The 22,227-nt window shown below is 47.1% G+C and overlaps 1 protein-coding gene across 1 annotated transcript in view; it reads left to right on the forward strand.

The window, feature by feature from the left end:
• RECK (reversion inducing cysteine rich protein with kazal motifs) overlaps positions 1-22,227 on the forward strand; it is a 1,014,637-nt gene that overhangs the window by 126,046 nt on the left and 866,364 nt on the right. Inside the window, exon 4 of the mRNA XM_040433615.1 lies at positions 20,840-20,876. Coding sequence (XP_040289549.1) covers positions 20,840-20,876 — 37 coding nt within the window. The remainder of the gene's footprint in view (positions 1-20,839; positions 20,877-22,227) is intronic.

A 22,227-nucleotide genomic window follows, 5' to 3' on the forward strand; every position in this document is an offset into this window, starting at 1 on the left:
GTATATATAGCAACTGGGGCATCATAACTATTTTTAAAAGGTTAACTCTACCTACCACCGAAAGAAAGAGTCTACACCATGACCTCACTTTAAGCCTAAAAGTAGCCAGCAATGGGGACAGATTAAGTTCTTCAAAATCCGATAGCCTCGGTGTTATATGTAATCCCAGATATTTAAATTTATCCACCCAGGGCACCAAACTATCTACTTGTCTGCCTGCCAGGGCCTGCCCATCAATTGGCATCAAAGAGGATTTTTGCCAATTTATCCGCAGTCCAGAAAAGCTACCAAATCTGTCAATCAATGCCATGGCCGCATCCAGGGACGCACCAGTATCGCCCATGAAAAGTAGAGTATCATCAGCGTACATAGCCACTTTATTGTGCAGCTCGCCGTATCTAAACCCCTCTATACTTGATAAGCGAATATGTGCCGCAAGCGGCTCTATTGCAAGAGCAAACAATAAGGGCGACAGTGGGCATCCCTGCCTGGAGCCCCTGGCAAGGGGAAAACAGTCTGACAACCCTCCATTAGCTCTAATTCTCGCCTTAGGACTAGAATACAGGACCTGTACCCACTGAATGAACCGCTCACCAAAGCCCATAGTTCTCAGGACCCCCCACAAATACTTCCATTCCACACTGTCAAACGCCTTAGCGGCGTCAAGCGCAAGCAAGGCCCTGTCTCCACTGTTATCCGCCGGAATATTTAAACTAGTGTACAGCCTACGAAGATTAATAGCCGTCGATTTCCCTGGCATAAACCCCGTCTGATCCGGGTGTACTATGGTCAGAATCACTTTGGACAGCCTGTTCGCCAACACCTTCGCCAGGAGCTTAACATCAGCCGTGAGAAGTGAAATTGGCCTGTAGGAATCCGGTATTTTAGGATCCTTTCCAGGTTTAGGTATAACCACAATTATAGCTTCCTGCATCGAATGTGGTAACGAACCTGCCTCCAATGAGTGCTCAAACACCTTAAGTAATTCAGGGAGTAATATCCCCTGCAACTTTTTGTATACCTCTACTGGGAGACCATCAGCTCCAGGCGCCCTACCACTTGCCATGTCCCCAAGTGCAGCTTCCAGTTCCTCAAGTGTAATCGGCTCCTCCAGCCTCTCTCTATCCTCTTCTGACAGCACCGATAACTGTGCCTCCCCTAGGAAATCATTCAGAGCCTCATCAGAACTAGATCCAGTGGAAGTATATAGAGATACATAAAAGCTTTTAGAATATCTAATATTCCTTTCGTGTCCTGGCTACTGTTCCCCATGTCATCTCTCAGTTCCTGAATGCAAGAGGAGCCCCTCTGGGCCTGCGAGACCACCGACAACAAATGACCCACCTTCTCTCCTTCCTCAAAAGATCTCTGACGATAAAAGCTTCTCTTTCTATCTGCGGCCTGGACTAAATGACATCTCAGCTGCTCCTGAGCTACCGCTAGCGCCTCGCTACTAACCGTGGTGGGGGATCTACTAAACTCTCTCTCAGCCTCAGCCACTAGTACATGCGCCTTAACATCCGCCTCCCTGGATCTGGATTTATGCTTGTTAATTTCTTTCATCAGAACTCCCCTCAGGAATGCTTTTATGGCGTCCCATACACCTGGTATCGAAGCCGACCCTGTATTGATATCAAAAAATTCCTTAATTTCCAGAGAAATCCCAGACAGGTCACCCAACACATTCAACCAATGAGAATTACACTTCCACAGCCTCGGTCCCTGTCTGAGCACCCCCAGGCACAAGTCAATCTGAACCAGAGAATGGTCCGACAACGACCGAGGATGATAAACGACATCCTTAACCAGTGGTAGCATTATGTCGTTAACAAGGGCCAGATCTATACGCGATAGCGAATGGTGCGTGGCTGATCTACACGAGAATTCACGCTTATCAGGGTTACGCAATCTCCATACATCCTGTACTCCTACTTCACCCAAAATATTCCTGAGAGCCGCACTCCCCGGTGAACCACCTGCTCCCTCCACCTGGCATCTATCTAGGGAGTCATTCAGCGTGCAATTGAAGTCTCCAACCAATAGCCACGGCAACCCAGGGAAGTCCGCCACAAAGCCCATGATCTCTCTTATTAATGGGGAAGCAAACGGTGGAGGCACATACACAGACACCAGCACCACCTGTATTCCATCCACCTTACACACAACACACACATATCTACCCTCAGCATCCACACAATCCTGCATATGTTCATACCTAATACTACTATGCACAATCATACTTACACCTCTAGAATGAGAGGAATTGTCATGGTCTTACCTGCTTGCTGCTCTCCTTCGTTTGACATGTGCTGGCGGCCATCTTGGGTCCTGGGTTTCTTGTAGCCTTCCACCCTGCGGCTCCTCCTTCCCCTGGGAGGAGCTGGATGCCTAGCTCATATATATAGGAGGTCTGTGGCTTCAGTTCCTTGCTTGGTCCTCTTGTGTTCACATGCTTCTAAGACTGCTGCTGCTTCTGGTTCCTGATCCTGGCTTCGTCTGACTACCCTGCTGGTTCCTGATCCTGGCTTCGTCTGACTACCCTGCTGGTTCCTGATCCTGGCTTCGTCTGACTACCCTGCTGGTTCCTGATCCTGGCTTCGTCTGACTACCCTTCTGGTTCCTGACCTCTGGCTTCGCAAAGACTCTGCTCGGTTTCACCATCCGTTTGGACTTTTGCTTTACAGCTTTATTTTCAATAAAGCCTTCTTATTTTCATTTATCTCTTGTTGTACGTCTGGTTCATGGTTCCGTGACATTAGGACCAAGCCATGAATTCTGATGGTACAGGGCCATCCTCGCTACCCACGCTGGTTGCCAGACTTGATCAGCAGGATCACCTGTTGGGTCGGTTCGCTGTGGCGTTGCAAACCCTGCTTGAACGCACGGCTCATTTCGCTCCCGTTGCCGATGGGTCGGTTGTCGCTCCTGGGCTCGCTCCTACTGCCGCTCCGGTTGTTGCGCCAGAGTCTACCCCGACACCTGTTGTTGCGCCTGCGGTGTTTCGGGGTATGACCGGTTCTGCCCCTCTTCCACAGCGCTTTGGGGGAGAGCCAACTCAGTGCCGAGGTTTCCTTAACCAGGTGGGCATTTATTTCGAGTTGCTGCCACATGCCTTTCCTACTGAGAGATCAAAGGTGGGCTTCTTGATCTCGCTGCTCTCGGACAAGGCCTTGGCCTGGGCCAGCCCTTTATGGGAGAACAACAATCCGGTGGTTGCCGAGTTTTCCGGTTTTGTTGCTTCTCTTCGGAAGGTATTCGATGTGCCGGCTCGTGCTGCCTCTGCTGCGAAGCTCCTTATGTCCATCAGACAGGGTTCACGATCCGTAGCTGAATACGCCATTGAGTTTCGTACCCTGGCAGCAGAGGTGGGCTGGAATAATGAGGCTCTGGTCGCTGCTTTCTCTCAGGGTCTCTCGGATGCCTTGAAGGATGAGGTTGCAGCTAAGGACCTACCAGTTGAGCTCGAGTCTCTTATTTCTTTCCTGATTTTGATTGACACCAGACTCAGGGAGAGACCTTCCTTTAAGGAGAACCTGCGGAGGTCTTCTAACAGATTGGTGCCTACGTTTGCTGTCCCACCCGTGCCTCCCTCTCCTCCCACGCCTCCTGGGGATGACTTGTCTGGGGGTGAACCCATGCAGCTGGGGTTTGCTCGCCTGTCCGAGGGGGAGAGGGCACTCCGGAGACGCGAGGGCCGATGCATGTACTGTGGTCTCGGTGGGCATTTTCGGTTGGCATGTCCGAACCGTCCGGGAAACGCTCGTACCCTGAGATCCTGTCGGGGGCAGATCTTGGGTGGAGTCTCCTCGTCCCCGGTTTCCCGTGTTGACAAACCACTGATCACTGTTGTCCTCTCCTGGGTCGGGGGCTCGGTGACGACCCAGGCGTTGGTGGACTCTGGTGCTGGTGGTTTGTTCATTGATAGTGTGTTCGCTGCCGCCAATTCCATTCCTCTGCAGGCTCGAGGTTCCCCACTGGCTCTTGAGGCGATAGACGGCAGACCCCTTCTGCCGCCACACGTGACTCATGAGACCCTTCCAGTGGGGATAGCCATTGGTGCCGTTCACAGAGAGTCGGTCTGCCTCCAGGTTATTTCGTCTCCACACTACTAGGTGGTCTTGGGGTACCCCTGGCTCCAGAAGCATAATCCGACTTTCGATTGGAGATCGGTCGAGATCCTCTCGTGGTCACCGCAGTGTGGGGCTAGTTGCATCCATGGGTCTGTCAAGTTGCTGTGTACTTCCTCGGACTCTCTGTTGCCTCCTGAATACGAGGAGTACCGGGATGTATTCGATAAGGTGCGCGCGGTTGCCCTACCTCCGCACCGCCCATACGATTGTGCCATAGAGTTACAATCTGGTGCCGTTCCTCCTCGTGGCAAAGTCTATCCACTGTCGGTAGCGGAGAATGAGGCCATGGAGGAGTACGTGAGGGAGGCGCTTTCACGCGGACACATTCGCAAATCTTCGTCCCCGGCAGGGGCTGGATTTTTCTTTGTGAAAAAGAAGGGAGGTGAGTTGAGGCCTTGCATCGATTACAGGGGTCTCAATCGCATCACGATCAAGAACGCTTACCCGATACCCTTGATTTCCGAGCTGTTCGATCGCCTTAAAGGGGCCACGGTCTTTACCAAACTCGACCTGAGGGCGGCATATAACCTGGTAAGGATCAAGGCGGGCGATGAGTGGAAGACCGCGTTTAACACCAGGACCGGTCATTACGAATCCTTGGTTATGCCCTTTGGGTTGTGCAATGCGCCCGCAGTCTTTCAGGAATTCATCAACGATGTTTTCCGTGACCTGTTGCAGCAGTGTGTGGTAGTCTATTTGGATGACATCTTGGTATATTCTGAATCCATGGAGGCCCACATTCTGGATGTCAGACGAGTGTTGCAACGGTTACGAGAGAACAAGCTGTTCGGTAAGCTTGAGAAATGCGAATTTCACCGATCCCAGGTAACCTTCTTAGGTTACATCATTTCCGCTGAGGGGTTCTCCATGGATCCTGAGAAGGTTTCGGCTGTCTTACAGTGGCCCCAGCCCAGTGGTCTTCGTTCCCTGCAGCGCTTTTTGGGCTTCGCCAATTATTATCGGAAGTTCATCAGGGACTTTTCCATGCTGGCCAAGCCTCTCACGGATCTGACCAGGAAGGGCAGTAATTCCCAGGTCTGGCCGCTCGAGGCCATCCGAGCTTTTGAGGCCCTAAAGTCCGCCTTTGTGTCGGCTCCGATTCTGTCGCATCCCAACCCTGGGTTGCCCTTTGTCCTCGAGGTGGACGCGTCTGAGACGGGAGTAGGCGCCCTTCTGTCTCAGCGTAGAACACCAGAGGGTCCTCTGCTTCCTTGTGGGTTTTACTCCCGGAAACTGTCTTCCGCGGAGTGCAACTATCAGATTGGTGACAGGGAGTTATTGGCCATCGTGCAGGCCCTTAAAGAATGGAGGCACTTGCTCGAGGGTTCGGTGGTTCCGGTTCTCATCCTGACGGACCACAAGAATCTGACCTACCTTTCTGAGGCCAAGAGATTGACACCACGTCAGGCCAGATGGGCTCTGTTCTTGTCACGTTTTAATTACGTGGTCTCCTACCTACCCGGTTCCAAGAACATCAGGGCGGATGCCTTATCACGGCAGTACTCCGAGCTGTCCAGGGAGGAGTCGATTCCGACTTCGGTCATACCTCCGAATCAGATCCTGGCCGCCATTCGCACCAGCCTGACCTCTCCCCTGGGTGAGCAGATTTTGGCGGCTCAATCTGGTGCTCCCTCTGGGAGACCCAACGGCAGATGTTTTGTGCCTGAGGAGTTGCGCACTCGGTTGTTGCGAACCTACCATAACTCCAAGACCGCGGGGCATCCTGGAAAGAATCAGCTGTCCTGGGCTGTTTCACGTCTGTTCTGGTGGCCTTCCCTACGTTCCGACATCGCCGCATATGTAGCGGCATGCTCCGTTTGTGCCCAGAGTAAGTCCCCTCGGCACCTTCCGTTGGGCCTTCTGCAACCCATAGCCACCGGGGAGCGCCCATGGTCACACCTGGGGATGGATTTCATTGTGGACCTCCCTGCATCCCGAGGCCATACGGTCATTCTCATGATTGTGGATCGGTTTTCCAAAATGTGCCACTGTGTTCCTCTCAAGAAGTTACCCTCTGCACAAGAGTTGGCCACGATTTTTGCCAGGGAGGTCTTCCGGTTGCACGGTTTGCCTAAGGAGATTGTGTCGGATCGGGGGAGTCAGTTTGTGTCCAGGTTCTGGCGCGCCTTTTGCTCCCAGTTGGGGATTCATCTCTCCTTCTCCTCGGCCTACCACCCTCAGTCCAATGGGGCCGCAGAACGGTCCAATCAGGCCTTGGAGCAATTCCTTCGTTGCTATGTCTCCGATCACCAAGACAATTGGGTTGACCTCCTGCCTTGGGCTGAGTTTGCCAGGAACACGGCGGTGAACTCTTCCTCTGGGACGTCTCCCTTCATGGCCAATTATGGGTTCCAACCTGCCGTGTTACCGGAGGTATTCTCTCGCCAGGATATTCCGGCTGTGGAGGATCACCTTTCCGTCCTACGTGCTTCTTGGGTACAGATCCAGAAGTCCCTTGAGGTCTCTGCGCAGCGCCAGAGATTCCAGGCTGATCGCAGACGAGCGCCTGCTCCTTCCTACCAGGTCGGAGACCGTGTATGGTTGTCCACCCGCAACCTCAACCTTCGAGTGCCCACTCCCAAGCTGGCGCCTCGCTTTGTTGGTCCCTTCCGAGTGCTTCGCAGGGTAAACCCGGTAGCCTATGCCCTTGCGCTTCCTCCTGGCATGCGGATCTCCAACGTGTTTCATGTCTCCCTGTTGAAGCCACTGGTGTGTAATCGTTTCACTTCCTCGGTTCCTCGGCCTCGTCCGGTCCAAGTGGGCAATCGTGAGGAATATGAGGTGAGCAATATCCTGGACTCACGCCTGGTCCGCGGTCGGTTGCAGTTTTTGGTCCATTGGCGTGGTTATGGTCCAGAGGAGCGTTCCTGGGTTCCCTCCGCAGATGTCCATGCTCCTGCCTTGCTCCGAGCCTTCCACGCACGCTTCCCTCAGAAACCGTTTTGTGCTCCGCGGAGGAGGGGCCCTTGAGGGGGAGGTACTGTCATGGTCTTACCTGCTTGCTGCTCTCCTTCGTTTGACATGTGCTGGCGGCCATCTTGGGTCCTGGGTTTCTTGTAGCCTTCCACCCTGCGGCTCCTCCTTCCCCTGGGAGGAGCTGGATGCCTAGCTCATATATATAGGAGGTCTGTGGCTTCAGTTCCTTGCTTGGTCCTCTTGTGTTCACATGCTTCTAAGACTGCTGCTGCTTCTGGTTCCTGATCCTGGCTTCGTCTGACTACCCTGCTGGTTCCTGATCCTGGCTTCGTCTGACTACCCTGCTGGTTCCTGATCCTGGCTTCGTCTGACTACCCTGCTGGTTCCTGATCCTGGCTTCGTCTGACTACCCTTCTGGTTCCTGACCTCTGGCTTCGCAAAGACTCTGCTCGGTTTCACCATCCGTTTGGACTTTTGCTTTACAGCTTTATTTTCAATAAAGCCTTCTTATTTTCATTTATCTCTTGTTGTACGTCTGGTTCATGGTTCCGTGACAGGAATGAGTTGAATGTAACTCATGGATCACCCAATTTTTACTCATCCAGTGTAAATTTTCTCCAGTCAAATGCGTTTCCTGAAGGCAACATATAGCCGGCTGAAACCGCCCCAAATACTGAAAAATACACTGTCTTTTCCGTGCATCAGCCATTCCTCTCACATTCCAACTGTGACATGGTAAAACTTCAAACCATATTTGAATCTCAAAGCCCACTCAGATAACATTCGCTCATAGTTCAAGACCTTAACCCTTCCCCCCAACCTTCTCCCTGCCCCCCCACCCCCCTCCCTCCCTCTCGTAGTCAGGTTACTGTAACTGGGGATCACTGTCCCCTCAGTATCCACTTCACACATTAAAACAGGGCAATCCGAGAGCAACCTGCCCCCCAACCTACAATAAACATAACAGTTTATAACACATTTCCTCAGGTAGAGAATCCTCCCCACATCTGAGAAATACATTTTACTTTCTTTACCGCCTGCTCCCTCCTCAGGAACTACCATGTGGTAGCATTACATAATACACTCCCTAACTGGTGCAACATTTAAAGCAATCCTAGAGTGCAAATGCATATATAAAGTGAACATAAGAAACATATATCTGACTCCTTCAAGTGTCCAGGGCACCACTTCTCAATTGTCGCTCGTGGACGTCCAGCCACTGCGCCGCCTCCTCCGGATCTTCAAAAAATCTGGTGGATCCCAATGCCACCACACGCAGTTTAGCAGGAAACAGCATAGCGTACTGGACTTGTAGAGCTCTCAGCCTTTTCTTTATATCCATAAATCTACTTCGCCTCCGCTGCGCTTCGTTGGAATAATCCGGAAATATGGACACTTTAACCCCATTCAGGACCATCTCCTCATTGTCCCTTGATTGTCGCAGGATTGTGTCCCGGTCTTTAAAATGCAGGATCTTCACCAGTATGGGACGGGGAGGTCCGCCAGGCGGAAGCGGCCGCATGGGGACTCTGTGCGCCCGCTCCACCGCATATAATGAGGATAGACCTTTTTCATGAAATAGTTGGTGCAACCATTTTTCCACAAATTCGGTGGCATTATCCCCCTCCGTCTTCTCTGGCATACCCACAATCCGCAGGTTATTCCTTCTGGACCTGTTCTCCAGATCATCTGTTTTGGCGTATAAAGCAGCTATATCTTTAGCAGTTGTTTTTGCCGCCATTTGCAAAGGCTGAATAACGTCCTCAATGGTGGACACCCTCTTCTCCAATTCAGAGGTGCGTTCTGTAATTTTGTGTAGGTCATGCCTAATTAAAGACACATCCGACCTCAGGCTGCCAACTTGTACTGTAAGCACCTTCAGTGTGCTATTACAACTGGCCACAGCGGCCATAATATCTTTTAAAGTAGGCTCTGCATCAACCACAGCTTTAGGGCCTTCCGCGTCTTTTGCCGGCCGTGCAGGGGTTAATGGCAGCCAAATTACCGCATCTAGGGCCTCCCCATCAGTGGATTAATCCTCCTGTCCAGAGGAGATATGAGCGTCCATCTCCTTTTCCTCAGCCCAGTCTCCCACAGCGCTATCCGTGCGAGCAAACCTGCTCAGCTTTGCGGCCGCAGTCTGTCTCAGCTTGGGCTGTAAGGCCGGCCCCTCTTCTTCCTCGGCGCCATGCCGGCTCACCTCTGGCCTGTCAGATCGCGGCCCTTTACCGGACTTCTTCGGCATGTCGGCGCTCAGAAATTTAGCACAGCACCCTCCTGTCGCCTCTCAACCACCAGGTAGGAAAGAATCAGCGATATAGGGGGTTGCTACCACTCTAAAGTCAGGATATCTGCAGGAGCTCAGTGCGGTGCGACCTACTCCATGCGCTCTCAGGCCACGCCCCCTGTGCGGACCCATTCATTTCAATGGGGCCGCAAAAATTGTGGACAGCATACCGTGTGCTGTCTGAATCCGTTGTTCCGTTCCGTGGCTTTGCAAAAAATATGGAGCATGTCCTATTCTTGTTTGTGGTTGCGGACAAGAATAGGCATTCTCTATATAGCGCCAGTGAATGCACCCTAATTGGAAAAATTGGAAAAAAAACACAATTCACAGTATTTACTGTGCGCTAAAAATGACATAACATCCTTATTCTGCGGTTCAATATGAATTCAGCGATACCAAACTTGTATAGTTTTTTTTTACTACTTTAAAAAAATAAAAACCTTAAAAAAAATGTCAAACTTTTCTTTGCATCGCCATTTTCTGACAGCCATAACTTTTTTATAGTTCGGTTTACAGAGCTGTATGACGGCTCTTTTTTTGCATAACGAACTGTACTTTTTATTGGTACCATATTTGCGGCACATACAACTTTTTGATCTCTTTAAAAAAAAATTGGGGGGAAATGTGACACAAAAATAGCAAATTGTGTTTTGTTTTTTTTCATTTTTCAAGGGGGCAGTGTGCTGTGGAGGTCGCTGTTAAGGGGTTGGGGCACTGTAGAGATAATTAACCCCTTAGGGACCGGGCTAATTTTCACCTTAAGGACCAGGCAATTTTTTGCAAATCTGACCAATGTCACTTTATGTGGTGATCACTTTAAAACGCTTTGACTTATCCAGGCCATTTTTTCGTCACATATTGTACTTCATGACACTGGTAAAATGGAGAAAAAAAATAAGCATTTTTATTTATAAAAAAATTATCAAATTTCCAAGTTTCAATTTCTCTACTTCTAAAATACATACAGTAGTAATACCTACAAAAATAGTTGTTACTTTACATTCCCTATATGTCTACTTCATGATCATTTTAGGAATGACATTTTATTTTTGGGGGACGTTACAAGGCTTAGAAGTTTAGAAGCAAATCTTGAAATTTCTCAGAAATTTTCAAAAACCAACTTTTTAAGGACTGACTAGTTCAGGTCTGAAGTCACTTTGTGAGGCTTAAATAATAGAAACCACCCAAAAATGACCCCATTCTATAAACTACACCCCTCAAGGTATTCAAAACTGATTTTACAAACTTTGTTAACCCTTTAGGTGTTCCACAAGAATTAATGGAAAATAGAGATACAATTTCAAAATTTCACTTTTTTGGCAGATTTTCCATTTTAATAATTTTTTTCCAGTTACAAAGCAAGGGTTAACAGCCAAACAAAACTCAATATTTATGGCCCTGATTCTGTAGTTTACAGAAACACCCCATATGTGGTCGTAAACTGCTGTACGGGCACACGGCAGGCCACAGAAGGAAAGGACTGCCATACGGTTTTTGGAAGGCAGATTTTGCTGGACTGGTTTTTTGACACCATATTCCATTTGAAGCCCCCCTGATGCACCCCTAGAGTAGAAACTCCATTTTAGAAACTACGGGATAGGGTGGCAGTTTTGTTGGTACTAGTTTAGGGTACATATGATTTTTGGTTGCTCTATATTACACTTTTTGTGAGGCAAGGTAACAAAAAATAACTGTTTTGGCACCTTTTTTGTTATTTACAACATTCATCTGACAGGTTAGATCCTGTGGTATTTTTATAGACCAGGTTGTCACGGACGCGGCGATACCTAATATGTATCCAATTTTTTTTATTTATGTAAGTTTTACACAATGATTTCATTTTTGAAACAAAAAATAAATCATGTTTTAGTGTCTCCATAGTCTCAGAGCCATAGTTTTTTCAGTTTTTGGGTAATTATCTTGGGTAGGGTATGATTTTTGCGGGATGAGATGACGGTTTGATTGGCACTATTTTGGGGTGCATATGACTTTTTGATTGCTTGCTATTACACTTTTTGTGATGTAAGGTGACAAAAAATGTTTTTTTTTTACACCTTTTTTTTTACGGTGTTCACCTGAGGGGTTAGGTCATGTGATATTTTTATAGATACGTAATATGTATACTTTTTTAAATTTACTTAAGTTTTACACAATAAGGCCTTATGCACACGACCGTATTTTTTTGCGGTCCGCAAAAATGGGTTCCGTTTTTCCGTGATCCGTGACCGTTTTTTCGTCCTTGATTTTTGGAGGATCCAAAAATCCACCTGGCCGTGCGGAGCCAAACGGATCCGTCCTGAATTACAATGCAAGTCAATGGGGACGGATCCGTTTGACGTTGACACAATATGGTGCAATTTCAAACGGATCCGTCCCCCATTGACTTTCAATGTAAAGTCCGGAGTTAATATACCATAGGATCTGAGTTTTCTCCAATCCGATGGTATATTTTAACTTGAAGCGTCCCCATCACCATGGGAACGCCTCTATGTTAGAATATACTGTCGGATATGAGTTAGATCGTGAAACTCAAATCCGACAGTATATTCTAACACAGAGGCGTTCCCATGGTGATGGGGACTCTTCAGGTTAGAATATACTAAAAGAACTGTGTACATGACTGCCCCCTGCTGCCTGTGCGGCGCATTGCTTAATGACCTGTCACTTACCAGTAGGAGGAGCTCCCGGCCGGACACAGACATCGCAGCTCACAGGTAAGTATAATGCTTCTACAAATTGCCAAGTAACCATGGCAACCGGGACTGCAGTAGCGTCCTGGTTGCCATGGTTACCGATCGGAGCCCCAGCGATTAAACTGGGACTCCGATCGGTACTCTCCGCTGCCACCAATGATAGGGGGGGAGATTTTAATTAGGAGGGGGAGGGAGGGGAGAGGGCCCACTGGCCACCAACGAGTTAACTACAGGGGAGGGAGGGGGGGCCGGCCGCACTGGACAACAAAGAGTTAACTACAGGGGAGGGAGGGGGGCCCACTGGCCACCAATGAGTTAACTACAGGGGAGGGGGGGGGGCGGCCGCACTGGCCACCAATGTGTTAACTACAGGGGGGGGGGGCTGCCCCCTGCTGCCTGGCAGCACCTGCCAGGCAGCAGGGGGAAGTCATGTACACAGTTCTTTTAGTTTATTCTAACCTGAAGCGTCCCCATCACCATGGGAACGCCTCTGTGTTAGAATATACTGTCGGATCTGAGTTTTCACGAAGTGAAAACTCAGCTCTGAAAAAGCTTTTACGCAGACGGATCTTCGGATCCGTCTGTATGAAAGTAACCTACGGCCACGGATCACGGACACGGATGCCAATCTTGTGTGCATCCGTGTTCTTTCACGGACCCATTGACTTGAATGGGTCCGTGAACCGTTGTCCGTCAAAAAAATAGGACAGGTCATATTTTTTTGACGGACAGGATACACGGATCACGGACTCGGCTGCAAAACGGTGCATTTTCCGATTTTTCCACGAACTTATTGAAAGTCAATGGGTCCGCGAAAAAAAACGGAAAACGGCACAACGGCCACGGATGCACACAACGGTCGTGTGCATGAGGCCTAACAGCTTTTTTTAAATAAAAAAAAAAGATAGTTTAGTGTCTGCATATTCTTAGGTAGGGTCTCATTTTTTGCGGGATGAGGTGACGGTTAGATTGGTACTATTTTGGTGGGCATATGCCTTTTTGTTCGCTTGCTGTTGTACTTTTTGTGATGTAAGGTGACAAAAAAATTGTTTATTGAGCACAGTTTTTATTTTTATTTTTTTACGGTGTTCATCTTAGGGGTTAGGTCATGTGATATTTTTATAGAGCCGGTCGATACGGACACGGCGATATCTAATATGTCTACTTTATTTTTCCCCCCTCATTTTTAACAATTTTTTTTTACTTTATTCGGGGAAGATTACGATTTTTTTTTTATTTTTACTTGAAACTTTTAATTATTTGGGGGGAAAACTTTATTTTTTCAACTTTGTTTTCACTTTATTTTTTGTCCCACTTTGGGGTCTAATCCCCTTTACAATGCATTCCAATCTACAGGGTGGGCCATTTATATGGATACACCTTAGTAAAATGGGAATGGTTGGTGATATTAACTTCCTGTTTGTGGCACATTAGTATATGTGAGGGGGGAAACTTTTCAAGATGGGTGGTGACCATGGCGGCCATTTTGAAGTTGGCCATTTTGAATCCAACTTTTGTTTTTTCAATAGGAAGAGGGTCATGTGACACATCAAACTTATTGGGAATTTCACAAGAAAAACAATGGTGTGCTTGGTTTTAACGTAACTTTATTCTTTCATGAGTTATTTACAAGTTTCTGACCACTTATAAAATGTGTTCAATGTGCTGCCCATTGTGTTGGATTGTCAATACAACCCTCTTCTCCCACTCTTCACACACTGATAGCAACACCGCAGGAGAAATGCTAGCACAGGCTTCCAGTATCCGTAGTTTCAGGTGCTGCACATCTCGTATCTTTACAGCATAGACAATTGCCTTCAGATGACCCCAAAGATAAAAGTCTAAGGGGGTCAGATTGGGAGACCTTGGGGGCCATTCAACTGGCCCACGACGACCAATCCATTTTCCAGGAAACTGTTCATCTAGGAATGCTCGGACCTGACACCCATAATGTGGTGGTGCACCATCTTGATACGAGATGTGCAGCACCTGAAACTACGGATACTGGAAGCCTGTGCTAGTATTTCTCCTGCGGTGTTGATACCAGTGTGTGAAGAGTGGGAGAAGAGGGTTGCATTGACAATCCAACACAATGGGCAGCACATTGAACACATTTTATAAGTGGTCAGAAACTTGTAAATAACTCATGAAAGAATAAAGTTACGTTAAAACCAAGCACACCATTGTTTTTCTTGTGAAATTCCCAATAAGTTTGATGTGTCACATTACCCTCTTCCTATTGAAAAAACAAAAGTTGGATTCAAAATGGCCAACTTCAAAATGGCCGCCATGGTCACCACACATCTTGAAAAGTTTCCCCCCTCACATATACTAATGTGCCACAAACAGGAAGTTAATATCACCAATCATTCTCATTTTATTAAGGTGTATCCATATAAATGGCCCACCCTGTATTGGAATGCATTGGCTGTATGAGTAATATAGTGTGTATTACTCATACAGCTTCCAGCCTGTGAGATCCAGGGGGCTATATCTCACAGGCTCGTCACCGGAAGGCAGCGCCGATGCCTAAGGAAGGCATCGCGCTGCCTTCCATGCCATCGGGTCCCCCCTACAGCCCCACGGGGACCCGATGGCACCGCCGCAACATGTAAAAGCCGCAAACCGCAGGTCTGAATTGACCTGCAGTTTGCGGCGATCACAGTACCCCCCTGCGCATTGTCCCCAGGTGCCTGCTCAATGATTTTAGCAGGCACCTTGTTCCGAACACCGCCCGCTGGGCGGCGGTGATCGGAACTACACATGACGTACCAGTACTTCATGTGTCCGGAACAGGTTAAGGAGTGATGTGGAGGTCACTGTTAAGGGTGCAGGGTGCTGTGGAGGTCATTGGTAAGGGGATGGGGCTGTGAAGGTTACTGTTAAGAAGGCAGGGCACACAAATGTATTTACTTTTTGTGTCTCTATTTTTCTTTTTTTTTCTTTTTGTGTCTGTTCCATTCCGCAAAATACGGAATGCACACTAATGTCATCCATATTTTTTACGGACCGCAAAATACATATGGTCGTGTGCATGAGACCTTAACCACCTCTGGACCGCCTAACGCAGGATCGCGTTCCGGTGGTGGCAGCGCTGCGCACAATCACGCATCTACGCGTCATCTCGCGAGACGCGAGATTTCCTGTGAACGCGCGCACACAGGTGCGCGCGCTCACAGGAACGGAAGGTAAGAGAGTTGATCTCCAGCCTGCCAGCGGCGATCGTTCGCTGGCAGGCTGGAGATGTGTTTTTTTTAACCCCTAACAGGTATATTAGACGCTGTTTAACCCCATAACAGCGTCTAATATACCTGCTACCTGGTCCTCTGGTGGTCCCCTTTGTTTGGATCGACCACCAGAGGACACAGGTAGCTCAGTAAAGTAGCACCAAGCACCACTACACTACACTACACCCCCCCCCCGTCACTTATTAACCCCTTATTAGCCCCTGATCACCCCATATAGACTCCCTGATCACCCCCCTGTCATTGATTACCCCCCTGTCATTGATCAACCCCCTGTAAAGCTCCATTCAGATGTCCGCATGATTTTTACGGATCCACTGATAGATGGATCGGATCCGCAAAACGCATACGGACGTCTGAATGAAGCCTTACAGGGGCGTGATCAATGACTGTGGTGATCACCCCATATAGACTCCCTGATCACCCCCCTGTCATTGATTACACCCCTGTCATTGATCAACCCCCTGTAAAGCTCCATTCAGATGTCCGCATGATTTTTACGGATCCACTGATAGATGGATCGGATCCGCAAAACGCATACGGACGTCTGAATGAAGCCTTACAGGGGCGTGATCAATGACTGTGGTGATCACCCCATATAGACTCCCTGATCACCCCCCTGTCATTGATTACACCCCTGTCATTGATCAACCCCCTGTAAAGCTCCATTCAGATGTCCGCATGATTTTTACGGATCCACTGATAGATGGATCGGATCCGCAAAACGCATACGGACGTCTGAATGAAGCCTTACAGGGGCGTGATCAATGACTGTGGTGATCACCCCATATAGACTCCCTGATCACCCCCCTGTCATTGATTACACCCCTGTCATTGATCAACCCCCTGTAAAGCTCCATTCAGATGTCCGCATGATTTTTACGGATCCACTGATAGATGGATCAGATCCGCAAAACGCATACGGACGTCTGAATGAAGCCTTACAGGGGCGTGATCAATGACTGTGGTTATCACCCCATATAGACTCCCTGATCACCCCCCTGTCATTGATTACACCCCTGTCATTGATCAACCCCCTGTAAAGCTCCATTCAGATGTCCGCATGATTTTTACGGATCCACTGATAGATGAATCAGATCCGCAAAACGCATACGGACGTCTGAATGAAGCCTTACAGGGGCGTGATCAATGACTGTGGTTATCACCCCATATAGACTCCCTGATCACCCCCCTGTCATTGATTACCCCCCTGTCATTGATCAACCCCCTGTAAAGCTCCATTCAGATGTCCGCATGATTTTTACGGATCCACTGATAGATGGATCGGATCCGCAAAACGCATACGGACGTCTGAATGAAGCCTTACAGGGGCGTGATCAATGACTGTGGTGATCACCCCATATAGACTCCCTGATCACCCCCCTGTCATTGATTACACCCCTGTCATTGATCAACCCCCTCTAAAGCTCCATTCAGATGTCCGCATGATTTTTACGGATCCACTGATAGATGGATCGGATCCGCAAAACACATACAGGCGTCTCCCTGGAGCCTTCCAGGGGGGGTGATCACCCCATATAGACTCCCTGATCACCCCCCTGTCATTGATCACCCCCCCCCCTGTCATGCTGCATTCAGATGTCCGTATGATTTTTACGGATCCACGGATACATGGATCGGATCCGCAAAACACATACGGACATCTGAATGGAGCCTTACAGTGGGGTGATCAATGACAGGGGGGTGATCACCCCATATAGACTCTCTGATCACCCCCCTGTCATTGATCACCACCCCTGTCATTGATCACCCCCCCTGTCATTGATCACCCCCCTGTCATTGATCACCCCCCTGTCATTGATCACCCCCCTGTCATTGATCACCCCCCTGTCATTGATCACCCCCCTGTCATTGATCACCCCCCCTGTCATTGATCACCCCCCCTGTCATTGATCACCCCCCTGTCATTGATCACCCCCCTGTCATTGATCACCCCTCTGTAAGGCTCCATTCAGACATTTTTTTGGCCCAAGTTAGCGGAATTATTTTTTTTTTTTCTTACAAAGTCTCATATTCCACTAACTTGTGTCAAAAACTAAAATCTCACATGAACTCACCATACCCCTCACGGAATCCAAATGCGTAAAATTTTTTAGACATTTATATTCCAGACTTATTCTCACGCTTTAGGGCCCCTAGAATGCCAGGGCAGTATAAATACCCCACATGTGACCCCATTTCGGAAAGAAGACACCCCCAGGTATTCCGTGAGGGGCATATTGAGTCCATGAAAGATTGAAATTTTTGTCCCAAGTTAGCGGAAAGGGAGACTTTGTGAGAAAAAAATAAAAAATATCAATTTCCGCTAACTTGTGCCAAAAAAAAAAAATTCTATGAACTCGCCATGCCCCTCATTGAATACCTTGGGGTGTCTTCTTTCCAAAATGGGGTCACATGTGGGGTATTTATACTGCCCTGGCATTCTAGGGGCCCCAAAGCGTGAGAAGAAGTCTGGTATCCAAATGTCTAAAAATACCCTCCTAAAAGGAATTTGGGCACCTTTGCCCACCTAGGCTGCAAAAAAGTGTCACACATCTGGTATCGCCGTACTCAGGAGAAGTTGGGGAATGTGTTTTGGGGTGTCATTTTACATATACCCATGCTGGGTGAGATAAATATCTTGGTCAAATGCCAACTTTGTATAAAAAAATGGGAAAAGTTGTCTTTTGCCAAGATATTTCTCTCACCCAGCATGGGTATATGTAAAATGACACCCCAAAACACATTCCCCAACTTCTCCTGAGTACGGAGATACCAGATGTGTGACACTTTTTTGCAGCCTAGGTGGGCAAAGGGGCCCATATTCCAAAGAGCACCTTTCGGATTTCACAGGTCATTTACCTACTTACCACACATTAGGGCCCCTGGAAAATGCCAGGGCAGTATAACTACCCCACAAGTGACCCCATTTTGGAAAGAAGACACCCCAAGGTATTCCGTGAGGGGCATGGCGAGTTCCTAGAATTTTTTATTTTTTGTCACAAGTTAGTGGAAAATGATGATTTTTTTTTTTTTTTTCATACAAAGTCTCATATTCCACTAACTTGTGACAAAAAATAAAAACTTCCATGAACTCACTATGCCCATCAGCGAATACCTTGGGGTCTCTTCTTTCCAAAATGGGGTCACTTGTGGGGTAGTTATACTGCCCTGGCATTCTAGGGGCCCAAATGTGTGGTAAGGAGTTTGAAATCAAATTCTGTAAAAAATGACCAGTGAAATCCGAAAGGTGCTCTTTGGAATATGGGCCCCTTTGCCCACCTAGGCTGCAAAAAAGTGTCACACATCTGGTATCTCCGTACTCAGGAGAAGTTGGGGAATGTGTTTTGGGGTGTCATTTTACATATACCCATGCTGGGTGGGAGAAATATCTTGGCAAAAGACAACTTTTCCCATTTTTTTATACAAAGTTGGCATTTGACCAAGATATTTATCTCACCCAGCATGGGTATATGTAAAAAGACACCCCAAAACACATTCCTCAACTTCTCCTGAATACGGAGATACCACATGTGTGACACTTTTTTGCAGCCTAGGTGGGCAAAGGGGCCCATATTCCAAAGAGCACCTTTCGGATTTCACTGGTCATTTTTTAGTAAAAATGTCAGCAGCAATGAAATACCACCAAATGAAAGCTCTATTAGTGAGAAGAAAAGGAGGTAAAATTCATTTGGGTGGTAAGTTGCTTGACCGAGCAATAAACAGTGAAAGTAGTGTAGGTCAGAAGTGTAAAAAGTGGCCTGGTCTTTCAGGGTGTTTAAGCACTGGGGGCTGAGGTGGTTAAAGAGGACCTTTCATGGGTCCAGACATTATAAAATAAGTAGCATGTTATGTAGAGAATAAAGCAGGGATAGCGCTTACTATTTTTTCCTGGGCGCCACTCCGTTCGCCCGCTGTGCCCCTGTTAAATTCTCCCGCCTGGTATTCTAATTAATAACGTCGGAACAGGGAGGAGGAGACTCCAGGGTTTCTCAATGGGAGTATCCTTCTCCCTGGCTGTTGCTCGGTTCAATCACAAAGGGGGCGTCACAGCCAGGGGGAAGGTGAACCCTGGTGGGAGAATTCAACAGCGGGACAGCGGGCGAACGGAACAGCGCCCAGGAAAAATTGTAAGCACTTTTAGATCCCTGCTTTATGCCCTACATAACGTGCTACTTATTTTATAATGTCTGGACCCATGAAATGTCCTCTTTTAGGGGACGGGGTGCTATAGTGGCCATTGTTAAGTGGGCCTGAACTGTAGAGGTCACTGTTAAGGGGTGGGCTGCTGTAAAGGTCACTCTTAAGAGGGTGTTGTGCTATGGAGGTCATTCTTAATTGGGGCTTGACACTGTGGAGTTCGCAGTACAGGGGGTGGGGTGCAGTGGTGGTCACAGTTAAGTGGCGAGGTGTTGTGGAGGTCACTCTTAAGGAGGAAGGGCGCTGTGGATGTCACTGTTAAGATAGCGTGGTGCTGTGGAGCTCATAAGGAGGCGGGGTGCTGTGGAGAGTACTGTTATAGGGGATAGTTAATAGATAAACAGTGTGTAACTGCTGGGGTATATAGGGCTACTAGCAATTTCACATAAAAGAAAAGCAAAAACCAGGGCATGGAACGGCCTCCCGGGCATTCTTGGAACAAATCCAATAAACACACAAACAGACCAACACGTCATATTCGGGCAGCGCTGGGTACATTTTTTAGTAGAATGATAGAGATAGAGTTATGGACTATATATGGATATGAGCTAATAAAACCCTCATTTTACACATTTATAGCAGTGCTGCAAAGAGTTAAAAAGGGTTTTATCACTTCAGCAAATAGTATTTATCATGTAGACAAAGTTAATACAAGGCACTTAGTAATGTATTGTAATTGTTCATATTGCCTCATTGCTGGCTTAATTCATTTTTTCATCACATTATACACTGCTCGTTTCCATGGTTATGACCACCCTACAATCCAAAGAAAGCACCAGCTTATGTGAGCTCCCACGGTCCCGTCCACCAGAGAGGCCCCTGCTTTTTCCTATAGTGTGCAAGCACGACCACTGCTGATGGCTTTCAGTGTGGTCATAACCATGGAAAGAAGCGGTGTATAATTTGATGGAAAAATTAATCCAGCCAGCAAGGGAAACAATATGGACACTCACAATACATTAGGAACTGCATTGTATTAACTTTATCTACATGATATATGCTAGTTGCTGAAGTGAGACAACCCTTTTGAGGTGCCCATACACTCAAAAGCTGTTCGACCAACAACAGTCTATTCACCATACACATTTGGTATGGCTGAGCATATATTGAATGGCTATCAAATACCTCGGATGGCTTTTCTCCCAGGAGAACAAAAGGATCTAGCACTGAAATTTAGAGCTGTTTTCTTGCTCTGAATTTTCATTATGTAATGCCCATTGATTTCAGTTTAAGGCATGAGTTTATACTGCAATTTCTTAGCACTTTTGCCTGTATCAGTTGCAGTTGATTTACTAGTCTTCTCAATTAATTTTCAGATGAGTGGTTCAACCTGTGTATAACTGTTGTATTTGTCTGGCTTATTTTTAGACTGAATTTTGGAACTGTATGAATTCTTCACTACCAGGTATGAGTAAAATTTTCTTGGTGCACTTTTATTTTCCATTCAGCTCTAAAACATTTTGATAAAGTAAAAAATATGCAGTAAATTATTATAGGACTTAAAGCGGTTGTCTCACTTCAGTAAGTGGCATTTATCATGTAGAGAAATTTAATACAAGGCACTTACTAATGTGTTGTGATTGTCCATATTGCTTCCTTTGCTGGCTTGATTCATTTTTCCGTCACATAGTTTGTATTAGCTTCCTCTACATAATAAATAATATTTACTGAAGTGAGACAACCCCTTTAATTTTTCATGATATAGTTGACTGTAGCTATAACACAAAATATCTCTTTTTAATAATCTATTTGTAGTTTTCTTCTGCATGTCATTGCTGTTTACCATTGAAGTGTAATTGCCGTTTAATTTTTTATACCCTAATGGTATAGTACACCCTGCTGTATAAATGCTTTTGTGCTTTATAATTTAATCCTTTTCAGTTTCACCTAATAACACCCAGAAATGTGTGTCACTTTCACATTGAGCAGGCCTCTTCTCACAGTGTTGTCATGTGCAGGCCGTCTCCTCTCTGATATAAACAAGAGATGGGGAGAGCACTGGGAGGAGGAGCACCGCACTGAGTGCCTGAATGGTAGCAGCTAGAAACATGCAGCTGGTCTTGTTTGAAAGCTGACATCAGGCTTTCATACAAGACCAGAATGAAAGTCCATGCAACAGAAGAGGTATTACTGTTAGAAATCGATTTGGGAATAATCGCGGGTATAATCTGCTTTTACTTTCACTTTCAGCTTCATTCACAGCATCCCGATTTCTATCAGTGATATCTTCCCTTGTACAGAACATATTGCTGTTATTCTGGTATTGTCAGTCTGGAGGAGAATAAGGGAGCAGCTGCAGAGCAGGAGGACAGAAAGATAGTTAAAAAAAAAATAGAAATGTGACATTATCATCAGTGTAGTGGTTCCTAAAAAACCTTTTAATGTGACTATTAAGAGGCAAAAACAAATGCTTACCGATTTCATGTAATTGCAGGGCTTGTCTCTGGTTAGCTGTATGTGAGAGGGTACACACTGCTCTGGGGTAGTGGGGGTCCTGCTTGTTCATGTAAGGAGAGCAAGGGGTTATGGGAAGTGACGGAAATACAGGATGTGCTCAAGGATATGGCAAAGATCAATACAGGACAGCAGAGGCCATTTTAGGAAGATGCTAAAATGGAGGCACAGAGAAATATGGTTGCTAAGGGCTGAATACAGACATCAGAAAGGTAAAATTAACTGAAAAATAAAGCTTCATGAATACCTTCCATTTAGCATCACATATGTTAGGAATTTCATTTTTGGTAGTAAAATGGCAG

Source organism: Bufo bufo, chromosome 5, assembly GCF_905171765.1.
Source record: "Bufo bufo chromosome 5, aBufBuf1.1, whole genome shotgun sequence".
In the NCBI taxonomy this organism is placed as follows: domain Eukaryota; kingdom Metazoa; phylum Chordata; class Amphibia; order Anura; family Bufonidae; genus Bufo; species Bufo bufo.